At 41.6% G+C, this 26409-nt stretch overlaps 3 protein-coding genes and 1 long non-coding RNA gene across 4 annotated transcripts; 2 read left to right on the forward strand and 2 right to left on the reverse strand.

The window, feature by feature from the left end:
- The first annotated feature begins 823 nt into the window (after positions 1 to 823).
- LOC102234871 (netrin-4-like) lies at positions 824 to 6803 on the forward strand. The gene is made up of 10 exons (XM_005800672.2): positions 824 to 1476; positions 2220 to 2695; positions 2779 to 3078; positions 3644 to 3770; positions 3925 to 4113; positions 4999 to 5215; positions 5678 to 5799; positions 5874 to 5942; positions 6019 to 6189; positions 6304 to 6803. The coding sequence occupies exons 1-10, from the start codon at positions 1356 to 1358 to the stop codon at positions 6477 to 6479; spliced, it is 1968 nt and encodes a 655-aa protein (XP_005800729.2). The 5' UTR covers positions 824 to 1355; the 3' UTR covers positions 6480 to 6803.
- Positions 6804 to 6862: 59 nt separating this feature from the next.
- On the reverse strand, positions 6863 to 9145 carry LOC102235136 (mitochondrial intermembrane space import and assembly protein 40-like). The gene is made up of 3 exons (XM_005800673.2): positions 8985 to 9145; positions 8463 to 8561; positions 6863 to 8000 (listed from the first exon to the last, which is right to left on the reverse strand). Exons 1-3 carry the CDS (start codon positions 9004 to 9006, stop codon positions 7669 to 7671), a joined length of 453 nt encoding a protein of 150 aa, XP_005800730.1. The 5' UTR covers positions 9007 to 9145; the 3' UTR covers positions 6863 to 7668.
- A 999-nt stretch (positions 9146 to 10144) lies between these two features.
- Positions 10145 to 15696, reverse strand: LOC102228108 (protein transport protein Sec61 subunit alpha-like 1). Its single transcript, XM_005800646.3, has 12 exons — positions 15588 to 15696; positions 14782 to 14849; positions 14611 to 14676; positions 14444 to 14522; positions 13991 to 14122; positions 13771 to 13880; positions 13496 to 13649; positions 13149 to 13309; positions 12870 to 13067; positions 11785 to 11976; positions 11627 to 11703; positions 10145 to 11209 (listed from the first exon to the last, which is right to left on the reverse strand). The coding sequence occupies exons 1-12, from the start codon at positions 15592 to 15594 to the stop codon at positions 11023 to 11025; spliced, it is 1431 nt and encodes a 476-aa protein (XP_005800703.1). The 5' UTR covers positions 15595 to 15696; the 3' UTR covers positions 10145 to 11022.
- A 7596-nt stretch (positions 15697 to 23292) lies between these two features.
- On the forward strand, positions 23293 to 25468 carry LOC111605826. Its single transcript, XR_002751842.1, has 3 exons — positions 23293 to 24160; positions 24263 to 24457; positions 24844 to 25468. It is a non-coding gene; the product is annotated as an uncharacterized LOC111605826 (long non-coding RNA).
- Positions 25469 to 26409: the final 941 nt, after the last annotated feature.

Below are 26409 nucleotides of genomic sequence, written 5' to 3' on the forward strand. Positions count from 1 at the left end.
TTATTTTGTTATTATTATTACTGCTCAGGTTTCTCTGTGCTCAGCTTCAAAGAAGCTTTCAACTTGGAATTACTGCAGCTGAAAAACAAGTGGGAAGAAGACGATAAACACATTTCGAAGCCTCATTATGAGGCCCCGGGTACTGAAGTGACCGCGTTTGGATGGCATGCGCTGTGATGCTGGTCATATTTGCGGTATGGGTGAACCAATGTCAGTCGCGAGTCTGTCCCCCGCTGTGCTGCGAACCTCTGGAGGAATCTTGTCCTGTATGTATGACAAGGAGAAAACAAGGAAGTTTTACTGTGGTCCAAAAAAAAGTGAGAATATATATTACATTTATATATGGAAACAATTGAGAGACCACTTCACTGAACCCCATTGAGAACTTCCTGGTTATTCCACCAAATATTGATTTCTGAACTCTTCCCGAGTTAAAAACATCAGTATTGTTGTTTCTAAATGAATATGAACTTGTTTTCTTTGCATTATTTGAGGTCTGAAAGCGCTGCATCTTTTTCATTATTTTGACCATTTCTCATTTTCTGCAAATAAATACTAAATTTTTCCTTGGAATTTTGGAGAAATGTCAGTAGTTCATAGAATAATAATAATAATTATACTGTATATATACAGTATATTATATATATATATATACATATATATATATATATATATAAACTTTATCTCTTAGGGTTACATTTGTATTATTAATATTTAACACCTTGGATGGAGTAGCTTGTCAACTAATAAGCGATTTCACCTTGGCGATCAATAAAGCATATTCCCTTCTATTCTATAACAGAATGGTGATGGAGGGGGAGGAGGAGGCAGTCTGTTGGTGCATTTTCAGGGTCGGACCCCCATTTGGGGCGCCACTGGGCGTCATTCGCTCAAGGACTGCCACTGCCTATGTACTGTATAAATAGAGCGTAAGCTCCTCTGCTGAGCCAACACGCTGAGAGCGCACATTGACAGGACGATTAATATTTTAGGCTTGCTACTAAATGAATAATAGAAGCGTTTGCATGTTTTTTCATGTATATATTTTCTACGACAGAACGAGGTTAGTTTCTCTATGAGCAAAATGAAAGACCAGTAAAATAAAAGAAAACAGAGTTGGAGCGTTCCCTTTCCTTCCATCTTCTCGACCTCCCCCGCGATGAACCATCCAGCTCTGCCCAGGATCCCTTGATGGTGCGTTAACTTTGACCTTTACTTCCACCGGGCGGTGGAAGCAGAACGCCGGCTAAATTCTCCCGGATTTGCCTGGACCTGGACGCGCGTTGCGTAACCCGCGGAGAAATGTTCTTTAACTGGGGTAGACGCGATGCAGTGACCCGTTTTTGCGGGATTGCATGTACGTTGTAACCTCAGAAGGAACAAGGATGACGGTGGTTTACGTGCTGGGCAGAGGAGGGCAGAGCATGCTGGTGGCGCTCGGATGGCTTCTCTTAATCGGGACGCGCAGCGGAGCAGGTGAGGAGCGCCCGTGTGTTTGTTGCGCCGATGCTGTTCATCAGTTCCTTCTTTCCCAGGAGAGAAACTAAAAGCCATCACGCTGCAGTCATACAGCTTGCTGATAAATCGGACCTCTTTCCATTCAATGGAACCTGAGAAACCCTTGATGCTGTCACTGAGTGAGCAGCAGCAGTGATGTCATGGTCATTCAGATTAATAATTCATGGAGAACACGAAGAGGTTGACTTTGGGTTTTTTGTCCATGATGTCAGCAGAGAAAAGCACCTAATTTCACTGAGGGAATGTTAGTCTACTGACACGCTAAGCATTTTGTGTGAATTCTATCAGCACCTTCTTCCACATGTACGCTGTGTTGACAGCGAGTAAGAGGTCAATATGACTTACCTTCAGCAATGGCTGTCATCTTGTACCTCTTTACTTTTTTTTTTCTTCAGTTGCGCTGGGTTCTATTTACAGGGATTAGTGTAAAGGGGGCAGAAAACAAATGTTCAAAACACATAGATACTTTTTGCAAAAGCATGTGGACAGTCGTGCATCACTTTCTTCCAGTTTATGTGGTTTCTGTCGTTTTCCCGTTGCTTTTTGTTGGTCTGCCACATAAAATCCCTATTAAGTACTCTGAGGTTTGTGGTTATAACATGACGCAAGTGGAAAACCACAACTGGTTCAAATACTTTTGCAAGGCATTGTATTGCCCAGTTTGTCTTTTCACCAACTCGTTCACACTCTGTTTGTTGCAGCTTCTAGATGTGTAAACCAAGCCTGCAGTCCACCCATCGGGAATCTGGCTAGCGGCCGGGGACTTCTAACCCGGACAAACTGCTGTGCCAACCATTTCCAAAGTTTGTGCCCCCATCCTCCAGAGAACCCCCGCTCATGCCAAGAAGACACTCATCCTCCTTCTCTGATGACCGACGACCCGTTTTTGCATCCGGACACCTGGTGGGCATCGAGAGGAGGCGACATGGAGCAGGACGAGATCCGGTTGGATCTGGAGACAAAGTTCTGTCTGTCTCATGTAGTTTTGGTCTTCAGATCTCCCAGACCTGCTGCCATGGTCATTGAGCGCTCCGCTGATTTTGGAAAGACCTGGGAGGCTCTCAGGGTGTTTTCTCACAACTGCAGGGTGGAATTTAACTTGGACGATGACCTCAGAGGGCCGGGCTCGCTGTGCACGTCCCGGTATTCTAGTCCTCTCCCTTGTAGCGGTGGGGAGGTAAAGAAGTTTGCACAAAGATGTAAAGCATTTTCATAACACCCAACCAGTGTTATTTACCTCTCTCCTTCCCTCTCTACTAGGTAATCGTACGTACTCTGGATCCAAGAAGTGGAAAAACCTTTGACCCCTACAGTCCAGAGGCCCTTGTCCGCCTTACCATCACAAATCTCCGCATCAGACTACTGAAAGCTCAGACTTGTCCTGCATCTGTGAACTCCTCTGCAACATGGACAAACCCCACAGCCACTTCAGAAAGCCCACCCTCAGCACCATTTGCCATTTCCACATTGCTGGCCAGAGGGACATGCCTGTGCCATGGGCATGCCGAATATTGCTTACCACATAAAATCAGTGAAGACAAAAGACAAGATAGTGACATGGTAAGTGGTGAGTCTTGCATTTGTGTCAGACGAGAAGCTAAAACATAAAAAAGTGTCTGATGGTTGTTGTAATGTCTGTTCCTTTTGATGGATGTTAAATCTAACAGGAAAAGGTGATTCTTATGAATTAACTGACTTATGAAGATAAACTCATATATGGCTTTCTTATATGGCATGTTCTCTTTCTTCCTCATTTTAAAGAGTGGGCCTTTGTTACATTTAAACTCATGGGAGACAGTAAAAATAATTTTTAAAAAAGATTTTCAAGTTTAGTCAATGTGAAGAATAGCTTCTGCAATAACGGTACATTTACCTTTAAGGCTTTTCACAAAATTACCAGAGGAGCTGATAAATGCAAAGACAGATTATTTTTGATATTTTGTGCATTTTTGTTCTTTTTCTTGTGCTTGCTTTGTAGTGTACAGTTGGGTGTTTCCAAAAGTACCTGTTGATAAATGGCTCATCATTAACACTTTCAACTCTTGAACCTTAAACGTTTTTAAGATCAAGTGTGTGTAACAATTAACTGATGTTGGATAAAGAGACTGAGCAGCATCTCATCTAGGTATTTGGAAAGTGTCTCTGCGTCCATCACACTGATGGGGATCACTGTGAGAGGTGTGCCCCGCTGTATAACAATCGGCCCTGGAGGCCCGCCAATGGCAGCAGTGGTGAGCCGAACCCATGTCAGAGTAAGTGATCAATAATGGACTGTGTTATCTGACCATTTTAGTCTCAGAGTCCTTTGTTTCTGTCACTTCTCCGAGTTTTTGTTTATGACCAGTCAATTTCCCTCCTTGCCTCTCTACCACCTATGATGACCTCCCCACCCCTCTGTTTTTGAAGAGTGTGAGTGCCATGGCCATGCAGAGAGCTGTCACTTCTCTCTCCGGGCGTGGATCTCCACGGATGGAGTCAGCGGAGGTGTCTGTAACGACTGTCAGCATAACACTGAGGGCCGCAGGTGTCAGCGCTGCCGTCACGGTTACTATCGCCACCGGCCCATGCCCCTTAAGTCTCCCTACGCCTGCACACGTAAGAGTCTATTGATCACGAGTTAATAAGAATTTAGGGTTATTACATTATGACCTTGTAATCATGGTTTTACTGATTTAATGACCGTCCCCTCATTCATGGATGGATGGACGATTGGCTGGATAGATGGTTGGTTTGTTGGATCGACAGATTAATTTACAGATGGATGATTTGTTGGATGGATCCATCTGCCTCCGTCATTGTGTCCTTGGCTAAGACACTTCACCCGCCTTGCCTGCCGGTGGGGCTGAGAGGGCCTGGTGGCGCCGGTGCATGGCAGCTTCACTTCTGTCAGTCTGCCCCAGGGCAGCTGTGACTACTATCCAGTAGCTTGCCACCATCACAGTGTGAGTGTGTGTATGAATGACTGACTGTAGTGTGAAGTGCTTTGGGATCCTTTGGACTCGATAAAGCGCTGTACAAGTACAAACCATTTACCATTTTATCATGGATGGTTTGTTGGATGAGTAGATGGCTGAATGGATGGATGTATTTAGAGATGGATATATTGCTTGTTAGATTCACAGTTGGATGGATGGCTGGTTGGTTGGATGGATGAGTAATTGGATGAATGGTTAGTTGGATGTAAGGTTTGCTGGATGAGTGTATACAGTTGAATGGATAGATGGATGGTTTGGATGACTAGTTGGATGAATACGTGGCTTGTTAGTGTCACAGCTGGATGGATTGCTGATGCTCTCAATCTTAAATTAAAGTCAATCACAGCTTCATGATCACTCTGTTTCTGTTGGCAATGGGTCAAAATGAATGTGTATGAGATTGAAAGATTCTCCCTGCTAACTTATTGAAAATCAATCAATTGAACTAGTATAAAACAGTAAGTAGTAAGTGTGCTAATCCTTTCTGTCTCTGTCCATGTTCTAGGCTGCTGGTGTGATCCCCGGGGTTCCTTGCCTACCCCACCTGGACAAGCGGCACCCTGGTGCGACCCTAGGAATGGCCAGTGCCGGTGTAAGCCTGGCGTAGGGGGCATGAGCTGCAGCCACTGCCGGCCCGGCTACTGGGGCTTCGGAGAGGATGGCTGCACGCCCTGTGTCTGTCCAAACAGCTGTGATCCAACTACAGGACTCTGTTTGAACAGGTAGACTTCTAAAGTCATTTTAAAAAATTAAATTGCAATTTGAAAGAAATCTGACTGTAGATTGATCCAACAATGAATAAAAACATAAATACTGTCACATACATTTGCTGTCAGCACTTTGACTTGACACTTAGTAGAACCACCTTTTCCTGTGTCTATGTCTGCAAGTCTTAAAGGGTAAATCTCGACCAACGTTTGAATAGAACGCATCAGTAAAAAGAAACAAAGCAAATCTTGGGAGAAATTCTCAATTGGATTAAAGTCTGGGCTTTGACTGGGACTTTAAAACATGGGCAGTGCTTGTGGTTCAAAGTTTAAACCATTCGACTGTAACTGGCTGTCCTGCTAAAAGTTTACCCTTCCCTCTAAAATTTTTCAAGTTCCCCTCTCAATAAGTCTTTTGAGGGCAGGTTTTTATGCTGATTGGTTCAGTGGGCAAAACATGTATTTCCACTTTTACAGCTACCCAAATAATCACATACTAAACGTGCCTATTGGTGGAAAAATCCCAGATGTGGACGACATGTTCATAGCTGAGGAAGAATGGTCGAAGGAGCTTGCAGTGTCTGCTCTACACCATACAGGTGATGTTTGTTTGCACTGTCGAGAATAGTTTTGAAACAATAAAAGCAGAGCATAAGGTACTGTCCTTACACAGGGAAATGCAGGTGTAAGGAGAAAAGTCTGAGAAGCGTCTCTGACCTCTGCAAGACCAAACATGACTACGGTGAGAAAAGAACTGCTTATGATTGAAATGGCTTCAAAGAACCCTTTTGACCTTCTTCCTTCGCCGTTCATGACAGTGATGAAGGCGAGCGTGCTGTCGGCGCACGACAAGGGCAGCCACGCAGAGGTACGGGTCAAAGTCCGTAAGGTGATTCGATCGGGTCGGGTGGCGCTGCACTTGGGGACCGCCAGCGTGTTCCCTCTGCCCTGGACCCATCGGGGCTGCACCTGCCCCGTCCTCAACCCAGGTAAGCACGTCGCAAAAACTGTGATGGATCAAGCTTCAGTAAAGTCAATAAGTAATCGTGTTTTTTAAAACGCAGCCCTAACAGATCTTACTTTTACACCGTTACCCCCTTTAGGTGTGAAATACTTGCTTGCTGGCCCAGAGGAGCCGGGAACGGGTCGTTTGTTGGTCACCATGCAGAGCGTAGCGGTTCCGTGGACGCCTCGACTAGCTTTGCTTTTATCAGAGGCGCTGAGGAACGGATGTCTACAATACAAACAGGCAGAGCAAAATTTAGAGGACATAACTTGACGTGAAAGCGGACTACTCAGCAAAAGAAACTTTAAAAGTCTGGAAGTGACTGAAAAAAACCCCAAGGCTCAAACTCAAAGACGGATGAGTTCACAAATGAGTTTTCCTATGAATGATTCATATTGTGTCATGTTACAACCACAAACCTTAATGGATTTTATTGGATGTGTATATATTTGACCAAACTAATGTATTATTGTTTAATTGAAGGAAAATGGTGTTCATCTTTCTTTCGCAGAACGTCAGAAGAGCATCATGCATTCAGCACCGCAGCCTCAACACTTTGCAGTCCTTCCTTACAGTTACTTTGCTTTTCAGCGTTTCTTTACCAGCTTCGCACATCTAGGTTGGAAAGGGAAAGAATCATCTAGACAGAATTGATGTAAACTTGAAAAGTTTATTTTTCTTTGTTTATGAATTTGTTTATGGGCTCCTGGCGCAAAAGTTAGGTCTTCAGATCTCATTCAATCCACACCTTTCATTTATTTGTCAGCTTTCTCTTGTCGGCCAATAAAAACATATTTATTCCATAAAACGTAAGGATATTGTTCCTCGTCTTCAACAGAACAGCAGATCAGAGAAAAAAAGATAACTAGTTGACCAGTTTAAGACAGAATCTTTTTTGCTACAAACAGAGACACCCTGAAAACTTGATGGCGACTTCAACAACCACTTTACGACTTTTTTTTTGCTTGTTTTGACAGCAAGAACATCAATGACAACATTAATTTGTTGTGTGGAGATTTCTACTGGACAAAGAGCACAGTGACAAACAGAACACGTTTCTTTCATTTTTCCCTCTGTTTTGGTCTCAAGTGATAAAAAGGGAATTGATATTACACATCAATAATATCTTGAGAAAAAAAATCAAGCTATTATAGCTTAAACTAATGTCAGTTTGGATTTTAACTAATTTTCTTTAGCTTACATTAACAGACTGACACTGAAAAAGGCTCTTCTGTCATTCACAAGAAGCAGCGATATAAACTGCTGTTGCATATCATGTAATACAAGTCCAACAGCTCAAGTCCCTGCTAACAACATGAGGGTAACCTTTCATCATTTAGAGGTTAGAAGACAAATCACTTTTATAGAAAACATATACAGTCCTCTGCTGTTGTTCCACGAAAAACCTTTAAAGACATTTTGCTCAAGAAGAGTCACTCTGTGATGGTCTGACTGGCTCTAGCTAGCCGTCCGCAGCCGACACGCTGTCTGGTGAAGCTACTGAAGAAGAGTCATTCTCAGACAATAAGGCAGAGCCGTCGGCAGCAGGAGAACCGCCCGATTCAGCTGGGGGAGGGTTTTCTTTGTCTTCCTCCTGCGGATAGAGGTCGGGGTACCTCTGCATGCACTCCTGCATGCTGCGGAACTGCTCGAGGCACTCGGAGCCTTTCACCTCCTCCTGGCTGTAGTGGAAGCATGAAAAGGCCTCCTTGAACTGAGAGCCGCAGGGCCCGCTGGCCATGCCGCCCAGGCAGGGGCAGTTCCAGTTGATTTCTCCATTGGGCAGAATCAGGCCTTCACAAACAAGACGTTGACACGGGTCAGTTTGGCTCGACTTAAAGTAATACAAGCATCATTCCTTAGCAACACCCTTTAACTGATTTTAAAAAAACCAAAACATTTGCTTCCAAAAAATATTAAAACAGTTGACAAATATTTGAGCCTACATAGAGTACATACTTGACTTATCCAAGTTTTACTTGCAAAATAAGTAATTTTTATTATTATTATTATTTACTTGTTCACAGTCATGCTGACAAGCTTTCGAAATGTGTATTTGTTATGCAAGTTTCTTTCAAATTATTAGAAAAAAATTGCAAAATTTTAACATGGGTGGTTACAAACATGATTACCTCTTAGAAATTAAAACTCTAAATGCAGTTTGGACATCAGAACCCATCTGCTTTAATCAGACAGACATGCTTAAATGCCAGAAGAATGCAAGTACGATAATACTTTTTCCTGCAGAATACTCACCCTGCTCCTCATAAGGGTCATCAGGGTCATCTGCTATGAGCTCGGCATTGCTGGGAGTCTCGTGGTCTTCTTTGGTCACGAAGATGATCCGGTCCTTACCTTAAGTAAGAATGAAAAGTCAGCCACAATGACAGTGAATGTGGTTTGCTTGCCAGGTTTTCCGTATTACAAAAGTTGAAGTGTAACTGTCGCTGCTGTTTCACTGAAAAATGGACAGACAGCGCCCTCTGGTGTCCACACTGATTCAAAGGATTGCCGCGACTTTGTTAAACAGCACTACAGACAATTTATCCTCTTTGTCTGTTATAGCGGTGCTCAAGGTGTAATTCAGTTAAGCTCTGCAGTTAATTTCCAGTCCAATTTTACAACTAGAGAAGGCTTCCTTCCTATGCCGGCTATCTACAGCTCGAGGCTGCGGGAAGTTCTCGCTGTTTCTAGACGTTAGCTTAGCATGCAGCATGTTTGCCCCTTACCTTACCCCGAAATGGACCGAAACATGACACTGAAGAACATTTAAATTACCTTCCTGCTTGCAGTACGACATGTCTGCTGCCACTCTTGTCCGTGGACCTTCGTCCCTCTCGATAAAAGACGACCGAGGCGAGAGGCACCGAGAAACAACTGAGATCTCATTTGACAGAATAGCAGGTGTCACCCGGAGTTCTGTGACCGGCGGGGTTGACTCCGCCCCCGCGCCGCCCGCCTGCACGGTGACCTGTCCGTGTTAGCGCACAAAAATGACGTCACACAAGTCGATTTTGTCATTTAACATTTCGGGATAAAATTGCTGAATTTTCAGTTTAATATTGTTTTATTATTATTAACTGAACTTTCAACCTTTAGCCACGTTGCAACCGTAAGATCTCAGCTTTTGACTGAGATCTTACGTGATAGCCCAACAGGTGTGTGTGTGTAATTTGGATTCAAACTGAACGTTTTGGGCTTCATGCAAAATTATCCTTGGGGAGAAAATCTAACATTGCGCAAAACACTGAACACATCATCCCCATGGTGAAACACGGAGGCAGTAGCATCTGTGCCAGAAGAGTGTAACAGGTTACATTTGGTTATTTTTTTTTAAATACATAAAATAAATACTTTGACTAGTTTTACTTTTGAGGAATATTTTAAAGTTACACTACCCTCAGTTGAGTAAAATTTCTGGCAGCCCTATCTGCCTTGTGTTACTTTCCTGAATGACAAACAAGCAGGTTTTACACAAGTTTCAAGGTTTTGATGCTATTTTTGATCTTCTATGCCTGGTTTACCATTTGGAGGTCATATTACTTTGTCTTCATGATACGGTTTGTTCATAAACCTCAATGGCCTTCAAACTACAACTTTGGTTAAACAGCATAATGAGAAGCAGTTTTGATGACTTCCTGAAGGTGGCATGTCATAAACAACAGGAGCTTCTTAAAGAGACAGAAACCCAATTTCAAAGTTTTAAAATACAAAGTCAAATGTCATGTTTGATATATATACCATTTGTATAACAATTGTAGGTAAGTTACTAGATGATATAAAATATCACTATGTGCCTAGAAAATAAAGCATAAGATCTTTTTTTATTTTTCGTCATAATAAAATACATAATACTACCCATATGAGAAGTTCAACAGGTATTAACACTCCATTTTCCATTCAAAGATCAACATCATAAAAAATGAAACCACAAACTGTGTTGGAAAACATTGTCTTTTTTTAATAACACAATTATGTCTTACATAAAGTAAAAACAAAAATGAACCCCTTTCTCAGCCCTATCAAACCCACCCTCATCCCGACCATCCCGGCAGTTTTCAGCAGCGATTCAGTCTGGGGATAAAAGAGCATGGCAACGCAGGCAAACATGTTCCGCTGAGGGCCCAGGGACATTGGACAAACGCTGTGCCCAGCGCAAGACGGCTGTGGATATAAACAGTCTGTAATTTTAAAAAAAAAAAAGAAAGAAAAAAAAAAAATGAACATGACAAATAGTTTGTCTGAGACAAACGGAGACAATTACGAGGAGTGCCGGCATATTCTCTATGCTTTCCGCATCCTACTCTGGGCTCCTGGAGACCTCAGACATGGTTGACAGAGGATGTACAGCATGGCTTTCTATCAACTCCCCCCAAAATGTCCAAACATAATATTTTCTGGATGAGATCAGGATCAAAACGATGTTGCCGTCTTAGTGTTCCTTAAACGCCTACAGTAATAAACAAAAATGCCTGAGGTAAGTCGAAGACAGCCACTCACAAACCGTGTGCTTTAAAGCGTCAACGGGCTGCTGGAGCAACCAGGCGATTCAGGCAGCCTGCAGAAACCTCTACAGAAATAAAAAAAAACAAAAAACTAAAGAGATGGATGACAACCAATACTATGCTCAGCTCTCAATGTAACCAAAACACTTTTCTCAAGCAAGAGCAGTACGGTGGAAAACAAAAATTGTGGAGTTAAAAAAAAAAAAATTACTTATCCCTGCTGCGAAATACACCAACAGAAGAAGTTGCAAGAACAAAACAAAAAAACAGGTGGATTCTTTGTATGTGTCAGGAGATTGGCAAATTTGATATTAGAAGAGCAGCGCTCCCATACTGCCAACTTCACTCTGCTCTTTCACAAAGATCTCAAAGTACTGGTAGATGATGGTGACGGCCAGGAGGATTCCTGTCCCCGAGCCGATGGCTCCCAGGAAGTCCGCCATGACGGACAGCCCTCCTATACAGAGCCCTCCGAACGCAGCGGCTGTGGGGATATACCTGCAGAGAAGCAGCAGAATTAGACACAAAAATAAAGAACAACATCACCTCCCAGTTTCCAATAAGGCTCCTCTTACAGCTGGCCAATAAACAGTTTTAAGATATGTTATCCACTCATCTATAAACACTTTGTAAATCAGTAATTAAGGATGAGGAGACCATATGCTAAAAAATTATGTTTACAAGGAAGTCTGAAATGTTTAGAATAACATCTCTAGATAAAATATATAGGTGAACAGACTTAGTTCAGTCTTTGGCAAGAAACCTTTAGACTTTGTCTCCTTCTCACTCTTATTTAATGCATAATAAACAGTTATTAATGACTTATAAAGTGTTTAGAGATGAATTACTAACATATAAACCAGTAAGGGGAACCTTCTTGTGAAGTGGTACTCCGGTATCTAATGCATTCGGTACCTGTTTAGTTCATGCACCATGGAGGTCTCTCTGTGTCCCCTCATCACCATCTGCTGCTCCTTCAGCTGCTTTGCCACCTGATGAGAACAACATGACATCCGTAAACGTTTCCAGCGTCAAACCCGGCCGCAAATCCAGCTGCACGACACGGCGCTTACGTCTTTGGCTGAAGATCCCGACACCTCGATCCAGGTCTTTGAGAAGAAGGCACAGGAACCCAGCATGAAGACGATGTAGATGACGGCGTGAACCGGGTCATCCAGGACAGAACCAAACGACTCGGGAGGAGAAAGGTAGTAGCAGAGGCCGCCCACTGGGTAGGCCCGGGCTGGTCCTCCGCTTGAAGTGTCCTGGAAACATTTTTTTGGTTTGGTCAGGAATCGTGCAGGAAGCGGTTTTAAACTCGACGCAATCGTTCGTTTTTTTTAGACGGGCGAAATCTGGAGCAGGGTGTTTCACAGAACTCGGTGAAGACGGCCAAGGGCGACTCATAACTTCTGCCAAACAGACGGTACAGTACACATATTAAAGAGTCCTGGCATGGCAAAATTTAAGATCAGAGATTCATGTTTAAAAATAAATTGAAGTCAATTTTGGATACATGAGCTTGAGACTTTTTAAGGACGTGCGGACACCCTGTGTTAAAGGGGAGTTTTTCCTTTCCACTGTCGCCACATGCAAGCTCAGTATGAGGGATCACTGTAAAGTCAATGACAGAAAGCAAGCAATTTTCTACAGGTCAATCAATGCAATCTGGCTGCTTTCCTTAGATAAAAAACTTTTTAAACTACTTTGACTAATTAACTGAGCTTACTGTACCATTTGATAACTAGGATCAACTGAAATATATGATTGAGATTTTTTTTCTCCTTGGTGAAGTGCATCGAGACAACACTCGTTGTGAATTGGCACTTTATAAATTGAATTGGTCCTTGTCAACACGTTCGACAAACCAATGAATCTTGCACAAAACAGCTGGAATAAGACAGATTAGACATGTGGCGTCCATTTAATGCAACTGGTTGCACAGAGATTTCATTAAAGGGCGTAAGGAGGTATAAAATGCAAACTTTAAATAAAAGACCAGGTCAGCGACCCCTAATAACCTTTTCCTTCCCATTCACACTGATGTGATACTTTATGTAGGCCTACATTAAAATGATTAAAAACATAAAAAGTTTGTTGTTGTAACGTGGCAAAAAGTGGAAACGTTTCAGGAGTACAGCACCATTGTAATACTTACAGACCAGGTTCCTAAGAGATTGACCAGGAAGTTGCCGCTGAAACGCGTCGACAGCATCTGGGAGATCACGTACAGATTGGACACTAAGGCAGACTGCAGGATGATGGGGATGTTGGAGGTGTAGAAAAGCTTGATGGGGTAGGTGTTGTATTGCCCACGGTATCGAGCCGACTTGATGGGCAGGTCCACTCTGAAGCCCTGACGACGTCACAGAAACGGGACCGTGTGATCCAAGCTCGTTTTGTACAACGGACGGTAATGCGCCGCTAAAAGCCTCACCTGGAAATATATAACCACGGCGAACACGAAGACGGTGGCGATGAGGTTCATGAGGTTAGGCAGGTTTTGTCTGTAGAAAGCTTCTCTGAGGGCGCGCACTTTGTCTGTGCGTGTGGCCAGCAGGTGGAAGAGAGCGATAATGGCTCCCTCAAACTCAGTACCTGGATAAAACACATTGTTTAGTGACAGTAACAAACTGAGATACACATACATGGCAGGTGACCATAAGCATGATCTGTCCGTGACAGATGCAAAGTGACTGACTGAATTGAATGATCTCTAAGCTTAGAGATCTGCTGTCTCCAAGCTTAAAAATACAAAAAAGAGGATGTTTTCAATGCTAATACCTCTGCCAGTGTTGACAGTTGTGGGGCTGAAGGCCTTCCAGACGATGGTTTCACAGATATTGGTTGCAATGAAGAGAGAAATACCAGATCCCAGACCGTAGCCCTTCTGGAGAAGCTCATCCAGGAGCAACACTATCAGACCGGCAACAAAGAGCTGGAGAGGGAAAAAAAATTAAAAATCACAACTTCTGAGCAAAAACATGAAGATTAACAAGGATCCATTTCCACTTTTCCATCTAAAACTTTAACAACTTTCTATTCTCATTAGTAATAACCTGAATGATGATCAGCAGGCAGATGCCAGCACCCATCTCTGAAGGATCTCCGTACATGCCCGTCATGACATAAACAATGGCCTGTCCAATGGTGATGATCATTCCAAACACTGCACACAAAAAGAGAAGAAAAACAATGTTAATAGAGGACAGACTAAAATCTTTTTACTTTTTTATTACAAAAAGTATCAAATGGAGACATCCTCAAACGCAGACGTACATTTCTGAGCTCCATTGAAGAGAGCTCTGTCTTTGGGGGTGTCGCCAACTTCAATGATCTTGGCGCCAGCCAGCAGCTGCATGATGAGGCCTGAGGTGACGATCGGTGAGATGCCGAGCTCCATGAGTGTACCTGCAGGCCAAAGAGGAGAAGAGCTCAGCTGCAGCGCTAAAGAGACTGCACACATCTGACTACTGAAATGTACAATCTTCGTCCATCCAACTGGAGATAAATTTGCACTTACCCACGACAGACACAAAGAAAATAGCTAGCTAGCAAGGGTATGTTAGCAGTTACTTGGCAGATTTTTACTTTCTGCCCAGCACTTCACCATTCAGCGTGAACCAAGCAGAAGGTCATGTAATCGGTCACCAGAATGTCTCTGCGGGGTTTTAGTAATGAGGGCTTCTCGCGGATCTTCTAGTTTTTACTGAGAGTGGCAGACATACACACCTCTGTTGGAGGCCAGGATTACTCTCATCCAGTAGAAAGGATCTGCTGAATCTGACGACATGATGCCAAACAGAGGGATCTGAAACAAATGCATAAAAACATCGATGTTAGCCACTGTGCAGAAAAAGAAACGCTGTCAGAACAAAGCATCGGACCTGGATACAAACCTGGCAGCACACCAGAAAGATGAATAACGTGATGGCGGTCCATAGTACCTTTTCCCTGAACTGAATCTGCAATAAAAAAAACAAAAAAAAACAAAAATAAGTAAATAGTTGAGATTCTGACCCTACAAAACCTACAAATGTATATTAAAAAAAGAGGGGGCAAGAGCTTACCTTTCTTTCTGGTTTCTGAATCTCTGGCAGGACTGCGCAGAAAGGCTTGATAACTTCCAAAAATTTAACTGCATGAAGAAAAAAGGGGAGGTGGGGACAAAGAGAGAGGATACCTGTGAGACCCGACAACCTTCTTTTGCGACGTCAGCCACATTTTAACCTCTCTGACCAGGTGAGCGCTGATGCAACGTCATCACTAACCAGCTGCCAGCGAAGCAAAACAACACCAGAGGTCAACTGGTTAACATGATCAAGGCTAAATATGTGAACCTGAGAAAGCCTCGGAGCTACTGGTGTTCACTGCGCAGTCCCTTTCAGGTGTTTCCAGTCTCTGCCAGCTCTGTCCATCACTGATGCTGAATATAACAGTAGCTAGAGACTTAATGACTACAACCCAGATGATACAGTTAATTACAAAGGACAGGTGTCAGACAGCAGCGTTTAATAACAAACGGAAGACAAATTAGGTGCAGATTCAATTGAATTAACATTAGCTAAATGCTAACTGCTGTGTTTCACCGCAAACCCGCCGACAAAAGCGTTCAAAAGCCACAGCCGACGTTCAGCTGACTTTATAAATCTGGTGTAATCTGTAAACTAACTCCGCCAATGTTCAGCGAGCCACGGCTTTAAACCTGTGGTCTTTATAAGCAGGTTAAACTTTCCACATAACCTGACGAAGGTTAGCTAGTTAGCTTCCCTGCGAGAGCTCGCTGTTCCCTCCGCTTCCAAGTTTAAAAACGCAAGCCGCTAATTCAGATATCTGCATGAAGATACGCAGAAGAACAAAAGGGGAAAGCACTTACTCCCCATGGTGTCCGTGGGCCGACTCCTGCTGTGTAGCTGTTAACAGTTTTGAGTGCACAGAGGAGTCAGTGTGGCTCCATCAGCCGCTGCGAGAGGAAAGAGAGAGTCGGAGAGACACGTCACCAGACGAGCCGCAGGCACACGTCACTTCTCGGACGAACAAACATGGCATGATATTATCCGCCACAGGCGGCGTGCACAGCAGTGCGCAGGCACAGTTAAGCAAGCCTTCCAGAATAACTATTTCCATGTGAAAAATTGGTGATTTTTTTAAAAAACGCTTATGTTTTAAACAAGCTTCTGTTATCCGCAAAGACCTCCTGTCCGCTAGAGGGCGCCCCATTCCTAGAGTAACCAGTGGCTGTGATTTGGAGACTTCAACCAACCTACCCCGCCTCTCTGATTAAAGCTGCAAACCGTTTATTTTGGTTTTTTTTCTGTCTTTGTTCAAGTAGGGGCAAGGTAACTGCACTCAGGAGAATTTTTAAAACCTAAAATTAGGATTTATAAGACATTTAAGGCCCGCAATCCCTCACTTTTGTTCATTTTTTTTAAAAAAAATTAAAAATCATGGAGTTCACGTTCAAAGGTTTTACAGATATTCGCTGCTTTCAATTACAACAGGGACACACCAGAATAGAATAGAATAGAAATATTATGGACAGAAAATATTTTGAGACTATTTTTTCTCCACAATATATCCATTCCAACACCACATGTGTAGTATAGCAGCAAGTTAAAGATAAGTGGAAGTATTCAAATTCACACAAAGGAAAACATGTAAAAATAAGTATAAGCGCCTGCACAGTAAATTACAACATAAGACAGTAATGCTGTACACGTATTGACAAATAGCACAATCAGATTAAAAGAAACGTGCAACTTGTAAAAAAAAAAAAAGAGAGAGAGATAAATAAAAACAGATATATCTGCACTAGGCTTTTTAAACAGTAACTTGAATATACTAACAGGTTATGTTATGTCATTATTTATTCAGAAACAAACACAGCAGACAGCAGAAACATTATATTACAGAAATAAATTGTTTCTCCTATTCTGCCCCCTTAATCTTGGAAGAGAAGCTATTTCCAAATCATCCAGCAGATGGAGCAGGAGTCATCCCCAACATTCTTGTCCAAATATTCTTGTCCAATATTTTTCTCTATTTTCTATTTTGCTTCTTTGATTTTACACCAACGACAAAAGTTTGACGATGCGGTCACAAGAAATTAGGAAATTATCTTTTAAGTTATGGCTTTGTTGACATAACTTTCAAACTATGAAAGTTTGTGCGTTTGTTGACATGCCTTGTGTGAATTCAGTTTTTCCTGGATTCCAGACTGACCCTAAATACAAATATTAATGTCTCCTTTAATTCAATTTTACTGATGCTGTAACATAGATAGGTCTAACGTTTTTCTTTCTATTTAAGATCAACCACAGATGTAGTCACTGTTATTCTCATGGAGTTAAATAATTAAGAGTGCGCTGAAATGAAAAAAGGAAACAATTAGGTTTAAAAATTTTAGGCTGGAGAATAAACGCTTCAGATGAAATTTCAGAAGTACAGAAATTAAATTTCAGTAGTAATATTACTTCTAGTCACTAGAGGTAGTTGTTGCCCAAATGGTGTATGAAATGATTTTTATTTATTTACTCATTCATTTATTTACATTTATTAATTGGGGCCGTAGCAATGCATATTGGCACCTACTATTCTCCACCTCTTAAAGAAACTCTTTATTATGTATTTATTTATTTTTATTCTGTCACCATAAAAGTTACATACACCATCTGGTGTATGTAACTTTTATAAAAAAAAATGTTTTTACATTTGTTAAAACTGTCACTGTGCTGTGACAGTATAATAAGAGACACATAATCTATGAAACAAATCAAGCTGCTACTGTACACCACTCCTGGTTGAAAACAACCAATTAGAGCCACGAGGAGGGTTTCTTGCGCTGTCAATCAATCCTGTGAATGCGCTGCTCAGTATGCTAATGGTGGAGAAACAACTTATTGTTCCAAGAAAACCTTTTATCTGCCATCATAGGTGGCCACGCTAACTAGCCTGAGCAGTCATGGCAGGCTCTGGTGATTGAGAGAAGCTGCAGCATAGCAGAAAGCATGGAAGAGGCTGTGAGAAGTGCATACACAAGCATGATTGATATGCTTGAAACATTTTTCAGATACTTCTTACAGTTCCTACCTTATGATGGTTCATTCTCGTAACATCAGACATTCTAATGCTATCAACATGCTGGTAGCTCAACATTCTAGTGATCGTTCACAGACTAACTCTAGCATTTAAGCTAACATTAAAAATTTTGCTATTTTTTATATCAAAGCTAATCTTTACATATTAAATTAGCCAATGCTAGTCAGCATGCTGGTGACAACCCACATTCTACTGGTAGTATCAACATGCTAGCTGCTCAACATGCTAGTGATAGCCCTCATGCTAATGTTAGCACGATGATTCACAGACATGTTAGTCAACAAGCTAAACTTAGCTATTTTTTTTAATAAAAATGCCTAAGCTTAGCATAGTGAATGGAGTGAGTCAATGTTAGCCAACATGCGAGTCATGCTATCGATTACATTTTAGCTAAATTTGGCATTGCTGTTAATTTTCAAAATCAGAAGGTGTGGTTTGGGTCTGACCAATATGCACACTTTGGCATTCCCCTTTTAAATTTCTTCAGAAATGTTATAATTTATTTATTTATTTTTTGCCTTGTAAAGAGCATAATTTAAATCCGAATTAATAACTTAGCGCGAGTGGAGACATGATTTATAAGGAGGGATTTATCCTCTCTAATACATGTTTAATTCATGATTGCTGTGCGGGTTATTAACTTAATACAGGTGGTGGTGGTAACGCTTTCCCTATGGCCCAGACTATAATAATGCAGCAGAACAAACACATACACACACACACACCCACACCCACACACACAGAGTGAAGAGTGGTCTGAAGGCCATTCATCTTGATTTAGATAAAGAGATACTTGTTTGCGTGGTTACATAATGACCAAAGAGCTGTGAGCTAACACAGAGGTGAGGACAAGCAAACATCACAAAGAAACCCTCCAGTCTCTGCTTTTCACAGTACTGTGAATAGTCTGCCGTATTGTGGCTTGAATTCAATAAAGTCTCGACTGTCGGCTGTGTAGGAATTCTGTCGAACTCTGACTTAAACATCACATTCACTTTGTCTCTTAATGGACTGAAAGGTAAATTAGGAATGAAACAGGTAAGCAGCAATGATTTAACATTTTATTGAAGAATTTTCTAAATGCAAATGACGCTATTTTTTTGGCGGGGGGGGACAAAAATGAAAGATAGACGAATAAAGAAGTGAGAGCGATGTGGCTTTCCAATGACCTGCCTCCTCCATGCAGGTGGACCTGCGTGTCCTTGCAGATGTTCCGTGTGTCCATAATATGTGCTTTATGTAACACATTGTACTGCGAGCAATGAAGAACAAATGCAGAGCACTGTTTACATTTACAAGTTGCAAGTACACTAACAAGATAAGAGCAGAGACTGTGCCTCGGGCTAGGGTGCTCCAAAGCTAACGAGCTGTAGGGGTCATCTGAAGAGACGGAGCAACAAGCGCTGTGGGTCATTGGTCAGCACTGTCCTTCAAGTGACCTGTGCTTTTTTCATTATTTAGTAAAAGAAAGTGAGCAGAAAGCAAACTGAGCTGTTGTTCAGTAGCTCAGATGTGGCATTGATCTGATGTGGCGCCTGGAGAACATGTCTGATGGATCCGTGGCTCAGGCTGAGCGAACGCTCTTATCCAACATCCAACTTTATTAAACCAGGTTTAATCAAACGGCAGATGTGAGACAAAATCTGGACCAACCATTCTCTGCCATTCAGGCAGCTATACTGATTGATTATGTTTTGAGCAAATTTCAAAAGTCTGGTCTAGTATAAAATTGTACTTTTTAGTGGCTTTTCTGACAAATGACTCAGTGGAAGGAAATTATTAAACTCACCAAGGCAGACTTTTACCAAAAAAAAAAAAATCAGATCCTATTTTTAAACATCTACCTAATAGCACTCGGCTTTACAAATTGTTGCTTGACGTACACACTTAGCACACACACATACTGCCGCTGTCATAAAATCCATTACATTGGATCTGGCCTCATTTTTACAATAAATTACACACATCACCAGACACGTATGCCTCCACCTACTGATGTAGTGCAGAGTGACACAGAAGCGCAGCGTGCCTGAGGGGGTGAGGCTAATATGCGAGGAAGATGTGCTGTGATGATGATGATGATGATGCTAACATGTAGATGAGTCATATTTTGTCTTATTTATTTATAGGAATGAGTGAATGTAAACAGCACAGTTCACCCTGAGGGCCTGAGGGTCATCTGAGCAGCGTTCTCAGCAGATCATGGATGGACATCAAGACAACTAGCCTGACAGGAGCTGAGAGTAGTTTTAAAGGAGATTCATCGGATTCAAAGGAGATTCTAAAGACTCCTAACCCACGAGTAAAAGGAGTCCGAAGGTTAACTGGAATAGAAAAGGAAATGAAGTAACACTTCCTGCCTGATGTTGAAACACCATCAGGCTGTGGATGTTTAGGCAGCCGGTTATGACTAGAGAGATCCAAAAGCCTTTTTGTGTTCATTTTGCGTAGACTTTTTCAAATTTAAATCCAAAACCTCATGTAATCCTCAATTAATCCATTTGCAACATGGCACTGCAACAAGAAAAAAAAAAAGCCACACCGAAACATAATCCGAGAGAGCAGACGATGTTGTTTTTCTTTCTTTTCTTTTTAGTTTCACCTTCACTTGTGAGTCTATGTAAAGAGTTCGTCTGGAGTTAATTTATGCCTGTGATGGTTCATTACAGTAATTAAGAGGTCGGTGTAAATAGTTCTGACAGGGTGGACCGATGCACGGAGGGAGCCTGCGGCCTGGCTCTGTGTCCCGGACGCCTGGCGGACAGCGCTCTCTGCCCCAAGTTACGTAACACCCTAATTACATCTTGGCTTCAGTTTGCCTTTCCTCTCCTCTTCCTCTGCTTCTAATGTTTGTTTCTGGATTTTTCTGTGGCTGTATAATCAGTGTCGGGCTCTGAGCCCTGCTGCGTTGACACGTCACGCTCTTTTGGACGGTCAGTTTGACTGAATGGGATGGATAAATCCTACTGTACATAAAAGCTACTGGTGTAAACAGGAGGAAGGAGAGGAGAACTGAATGGCTAAATAATGCAACAGGTAGCTATTTATGTGATTAGCATCATGCTGCAAACACTGTATGTTGCTCCAGTACGATTCATTTCCAAAGTCTTTGCATTGCTCATTTTTTGATTGGTTTTAATTTTGTGGAATATGAATAATTGATGTTTTATGTGTTGGGAAAATGGTCCTTAAAATGTATCAAATATGAGACGACACATTTGTCACCAGTAGCTGAACTCTAATCAGATCATGGACTGTTTTGCACGCAGGTCAGAAGATTAATCCCCACAATCATAACACATCTTAATCACATGTTTATCTTCTTAGCTTTAAATATTGTTCATGACAATAGTGGAAAATCAAGAACGAGCATGTCTTCAAAGTCTGTGTGCCGCTTTTGATGTGCCCCCTTTCTGAATAGTGCAGGCGTACCGGGATCAAGGGTGAGGAAGTCGGCGTGTTTTGTCGCTTCAGGATGGAGTTATTGTTTTTATAATCAAGATTCAACCGATCGCCCGACAATAAAATTGCAGTGCTTTATGTGTGACCCTAAATGATTTCATTAGTCAAATTAATTAAAGAAAAAAACGTCAAGCCAACAATTTCACCTTCATTCTCATGCATCCAGCATGCAGAGATGAGTGAATCGTCATCAGGGCAGACAGGACAGTGCAGCCAGAATGAGATTCAACAATATTATGTAGAGTTGATGTTTGCTTGCTGCATTCAGGTCGCTTCCTTCTCCCAGGTCTCTGGAGGAATGCAGTAAATACGTTAAGGCAACAGGGCGATCACACGGAAAACTCACCACTTTCCATGCGTGGAAAAACAGGCGGAACGTCATGAGTGCGTACGGACGGTTTGAGCGTTCAACAAGATTTAACGCAAATGGACACTGACTGAGCAAATTATCTACAGAGTTTATATACGGAAGAGGCAGAAACACCTGACCAGGGTAGTTTCCTAGAACGCACACACAGAGGAATAAATATAGAAACCTCAGTGTTTTCCCCAACATTGCGTGCTGGCTCACACTTATGGAAAGGTCCTTGACCTTTACATACTTTACACTTACTTTCCATAAGTGTAAAGGTCAAGGACAGGTCCCACAGCAAACAGACGTCAGCCAGGATGAGTTCCTGAACTGCAGTGTGTTTTCTAAAGACTGCAGAACTTTATAGAAGTTTTCCATTCTTTCCATGCTACTTTGACAATCAGGAGCAAGCTTTTCAGCAGGATTTCGTTTTGCGTTAGCAGCAAATCCAACAACACTTTCACGTGGCAGCTCACGGCACGCAGCTGTTTGACTCGATTCCGCTGCAGAGGGGTGAATTTAATGAATGAAGGTACGAGGGCAGACGGTGCGACGTTTTCAAGAATGAGGATGCGACTACAGGGACCGAAAAGAAAAATAAAAAATTGACACCCTTTTAAATTCGGCTGCTGTTGCCATAGTGACTTTTACCCGCGGTTATGCAAGAGCTCCACTTGTGGTGGCAAACTCCACTGTAGTGATGCACAGGCTCGCATGTGATACGGAATAATTCAAGAAATGTGTTTGTATTTATTTATTTATTTTTTCTTTTAAAGGTGATGAAGCTTATTAAATGTACGGAGCGCAGGCCTGGACGGATGCAGCACACGGAGCGGTGACAGAATGGGATCATTGAGCTGGCTGAGAGCAGCCCACTGACCCCGAGGCTGTTATGTAACTCTACTTACTCTCTCCCTCCCTCCACCACTCCTTCCCTGCAGCGTGGCGAGGGAAGAGCTTATCTGCTACCTCTCCCTCCTCTCATCTGTTGTTCTTTCAAAGCGCAGCCTGTAAACATCAACTTGGCGCAGTTCTTTGCAAAGAACTCGCTTGTCTCGTTGCAACCACAACACAGACGTTGGTGTGTTTTCTTAAGATTTCACACAGAAGTCTGTGCACGATTTTGAATTTTTTTTCTCCTACAAATGTAGGTGTGAAGAATGTGCCGTGCGTTTAGATTTCGAACCTTTTCTCATTCTTACACCCCTGAATAAAATCCAGTGGCGTCGGATGTCCTGAGGAGTCAAACTGGATTAGATCAATTAGATTTAATGGCGGTATAAACACACCCTGTTCTGAGCAGGCCTCGGAGCTTTTCTCAGAAAACTTTATTGAGCGACCGGCGTTACGAGGGCAGTGTTCCTGTTTTAATTTGCAACAAAATGTGAAACACTTTTCCTTCCACTCCACAGTCGTGAACTACTTCGCGCTTTAGCTGTAATGTGACGAAACACGAGAGACTTCAAAGGGTGCAGTGAAGCCATTTTTATACCAAACCTGCACACTTTCTTTTTCTTTTTCTTTTTTTTACAATTGAATACAGATTTGAAACCTTGTGTCTTAAATTAGGTCTCCTGTTTTATATATATGTATATATATATATATATATATATATATATATATATATATATATATATATATATATATATATATATATATATATATTTAGTTTTTAAATCTTTCATGTTTGTCGAAAATAAAATGTATCAAAAGCGATATCCGATCAAGGACAGTATGTGCTCTCCCATTGCTGCCCTGACCCGGACTCTCTAAGGTCACAGCCTCTGTCGGGTCACTCATAAAGGGTTTGACCCACTTCAGCCGAAGGGATTAACGTCTCAGCAAACCAAACTTGTCTCACTGGTGAAGCACATTGCTGTATTACAGTTATCTGACTGGATAATTAGAGAAAATGGAGAGATGTAAGACTAGGAATATTTCGTAATATCTTCCTTATTCACTCATTCACACACACACACATTCACTTCGGAGGCTTGACATGCCAAAATGCACCGACGCAGCAAAAACGTAATAAAAAAACGTAATAATTCTGTTTTCTGACTTATTGGAACACATTGTATAGATGTATAAAATTAAAGATGATTATTTTGTCTGGCTTATCTCCAGGCAAAATATAATTTCCATTTTAATACTGGATATGGATTTCTAAACCAAATAAACAGTTTCATTTTTTGTAGGAGCCCCTGGAAATGGAGGAAAGGCCACTTATGTTGACCTGTTTATGTAGATCCCTACTTTAAAATATGTACATCTATAAAAGTTTTAATTTTACAACTATAACCCCAAGGACGTGTACTTTTACACAACAAAAATGTTCAACATGCTGGAGGTTGAGGTCAATATTCAAACCTATTTCCTATTTTCTGCTGCACTTTCTCCTCACTGACCCTTTTGTTTTGTGTGATTTCTTTTTATTGAGTCCTTTCATAACAGCAGAGCTTTGTGCTGATGGAAGGAGGATCGGGAATAGAGTAGAGGACCTGCTGATCTACTGGTTCTAGTAGATTTTATGAATGGTGAGGACTTGATTATGAATTGATCAGAAAGTCTGATTCAGTCTTTCTGTTATTTAAACAGAGATTAAGGAATGTGTGTCTGATCATGTGTTGATTCTCCAGCATCACTGAGACAAGACAACAGCAGCCTGTAAGCCATCGGCTCCCTGGGATCAGTCCTCATGTCATCGTCCATGTATGCTGAGTACGGAGGCCTTTTCCTGCCCCCTGTGGCCCACAATGCAGAGAGCCGGGAGTTTAACCAAAACCTTTCAGTGGAAGACTCTGATGTGTTTGGGGTGACACATCCCAAGTCAGGTAAATTAAACCAGCTCTTGTATCTCCATAGTTTATATGCTAAAATCTTAGGTGTATATAATATAAGGCCAACAGCCACAAGACGTTCAGATAAAAATAAGGGTAGTGCAATTTCTAACTATGATTTTCAAATAAAGTTCAGGTTAATGACTAGTAAGATCTAGTCTACCTTGATAGTAAACTGGTTTTGGGTTTATTAATCCTATGAATTTAGTAAAAGTTTTAAGTGGATAGTTTTGAGTAGATTTTATTTCCAGAGTGGATCCACCAGAGTGGCACGTTTCACAGCACACTAATGGCCTCTGCACCCTGTTGACACAAGCCCTCATCTGCTCATGAGCTGTTTTTTATTTATTTATTTATATATATATTTTTTTTTCACGCAGACAACTGATGCGCATGTGACTCCCAGAGCAGATGAGTGGCCTTCGTGGCGCCGTCTGCCTCAGACCAGCTGGCGATGGCTGAGACTGGCTGAGGCGGCCTGGGGATGGAGGGGTGGAACGTCGTCACCAGCCTCCTGCTGGAACAGTCCACAGTTTCTGTCTGCAGTAAAAACTCTTAATGGCTGAGGGGATAAATGCTTTAGACATATATGAATGGGAGAAGTTTTAATCACCATGCCTGATCAAAATCACAGAAAGAATGATAATCTGGGTTGGTGTGTTTGCATCACATGTTAAAATGTGTTCCTACTTTTTATAACGCATGCCGCCATAATTGTGCCTGACAGCTGGCGAAATGTTTGACTCCTCAAAACAATCTTCTTTTTATTGCCAAGCAGCTAAACTTTTATTCCTCATGCACATGGGAAGCTGCAAATTTCAGTCAAGCTTGAAGAAGGTATTGATTTTGGGGAAAGAACCATTCTCCTCACATGGTCATGTCAAACTCAGTCCGATGTAGAAAGTGACATTGTTGTTCCAGCATCTTCTGGTTTATGACAAAAAAAATGTCAAACTATTTTATGACATTTTTTTGTCATAAAATTAAATTTGATGTCATTTTACTACATAAAAAAAAATAATATATATATATATATACAGTACAGACCAAAAGTTTGGACACACCTTTCTAATTCAATGGGTTTTCTTTATTTTCATGACTATTTATAAGGCAATAAATCCCACTTATTAACCTGACAGGGCAACACCTATGAAGTGAAAACCATTTCAGGTGACGACCTCTTGAAGCTCATCAAGAAAATGCAGAGTGTGTGCAAAGCAGTAATCACAGCAAAAGGTTGCTACTTTGAAGAAACTAGAATATAAGGGGTATTTTCAGTTGTTTTACACTTTTTGTTTAGTGCATATTTCCACATGTGTTATTCATAGTTTTGATGCCTTCAGTGTGAATCTACAATGTCAATAGTCATGAAAATAAAGGAAACTCTTTGAATTAAAAGGTGTGTCCAAACTTTTGGTCTGTACTACAGTATATATATACAGTACAGACAAAATAAGATAGAATACAGGTAAAACTTTGCACTAAAAGTGCCATTATTTACCAAATGACACTTCCTGACCACAGTTGTAAACATTCATAAAGACTCTTTCATGTTCATGAGAGATGTTATGTCAGATTTATAAAATAAATATGACGTGTCAGTCTTATGCTCACCCCTTCAAATGAAGTGCTAGCGCCGTTCTTAGGAGGATTGGACTGAGAAGCAGTTCCTATAATGAGCTCAGCAGATGCACTCTGTTGACACAAGCCCTCATCTGCTCATGAGCTGTTTTTTATTTATTTATTTATATTATTTTTTTTCACGCAGACAAACATCAGTTCCACCCGATGTTTGCTAATTGCTGCTGCTAGTCTGAAGGAGCGTGAAAGAATCAGAGCATCGCTCGAGGTATTTCTTTGATGAGGGCGTAACATAATAGCATCATGTCATTATGTCGCATAATCACACCAACCTGTTTAAAGATCAGATCAACAAAATGCCCAAA

This window comes from Xiphophorus maculatus, chromosome 20 (genome assembly GCF_002775205.1).
Source record: "Xiphophorus maculatus strain JP 163 A chromosome 20, X_maculatus-5.0-male, whole genome shotgun sequence".
Lineage (NCBI taxonomy): Eukaryota > Metazoa > Chordata > Actinopteri > Cyprinodontiformes > Poeciliidae > Xiphophorus > Xiphophorus maculatus.

Excerpts from the sequence above, each read along its gene's own strand:
- LOC102228108 (XM_005800646.3), bottom strand. Across the intron at positions 14,523-14,610 it reads TCTTTCTGGTGTGCTGCCAG|ATCCCTCTGTTTGGCATCAT; the intron begins GTTTGTATCCAG and ends CATTTGTTTCAG. Across the intron at positions 13,881-13,990 it reads CTTCAATGGAGCTCAGAAAT|TGTTTGGAATGATCATCACC; the intron begins GTACGTCTGCGT and ends TTTTGTGTGCAG.
- LOC102234871 (XM_005800672.2), top strand. The coding sequence starts at position 1,356 with ATGTACGTTGTAACCTCAGAAGGAACAAGGATGACGGTGGTTTACGTG. Across the intron at positions 1,477-2,219 it reads CGGGACGCGCAGCGGAGCAG|CTTCTAGATGTGTAAACCAA; the intron begins GTGAGGAGCGCC and ends TGTTTGTTGCAG. Across the intron at positions 3,079-3,643 it reads AAAGACAAGATAGTGACATG|GTATTTGGAAAGTGTCTCTG; the intron begins GTAAGTGGTGAG and ends CATCTCATCTAG.
- LOC102235136 (XM_005800673.2), bottom strand. The coding sequence starts at position 9,006 with ATGTCGTACTGCAAGCAGGAAG. Across the intron at positions 8,562-8,984 it reads GTCGTACTGCAAGCAGGAAG|GTAAGGACCGGATCATCTTC; the intron begins GTAATTTAAATG and ends TTCTTACTTAAG. Across the intron at positions 8,001-8,462 it reads TGACCCTTATGAGGAGCAGG|GCCTGATTCTGCCCAATGGA; the intron begins GTGAGTATTCTG and ends TTGTTTGTGAAG.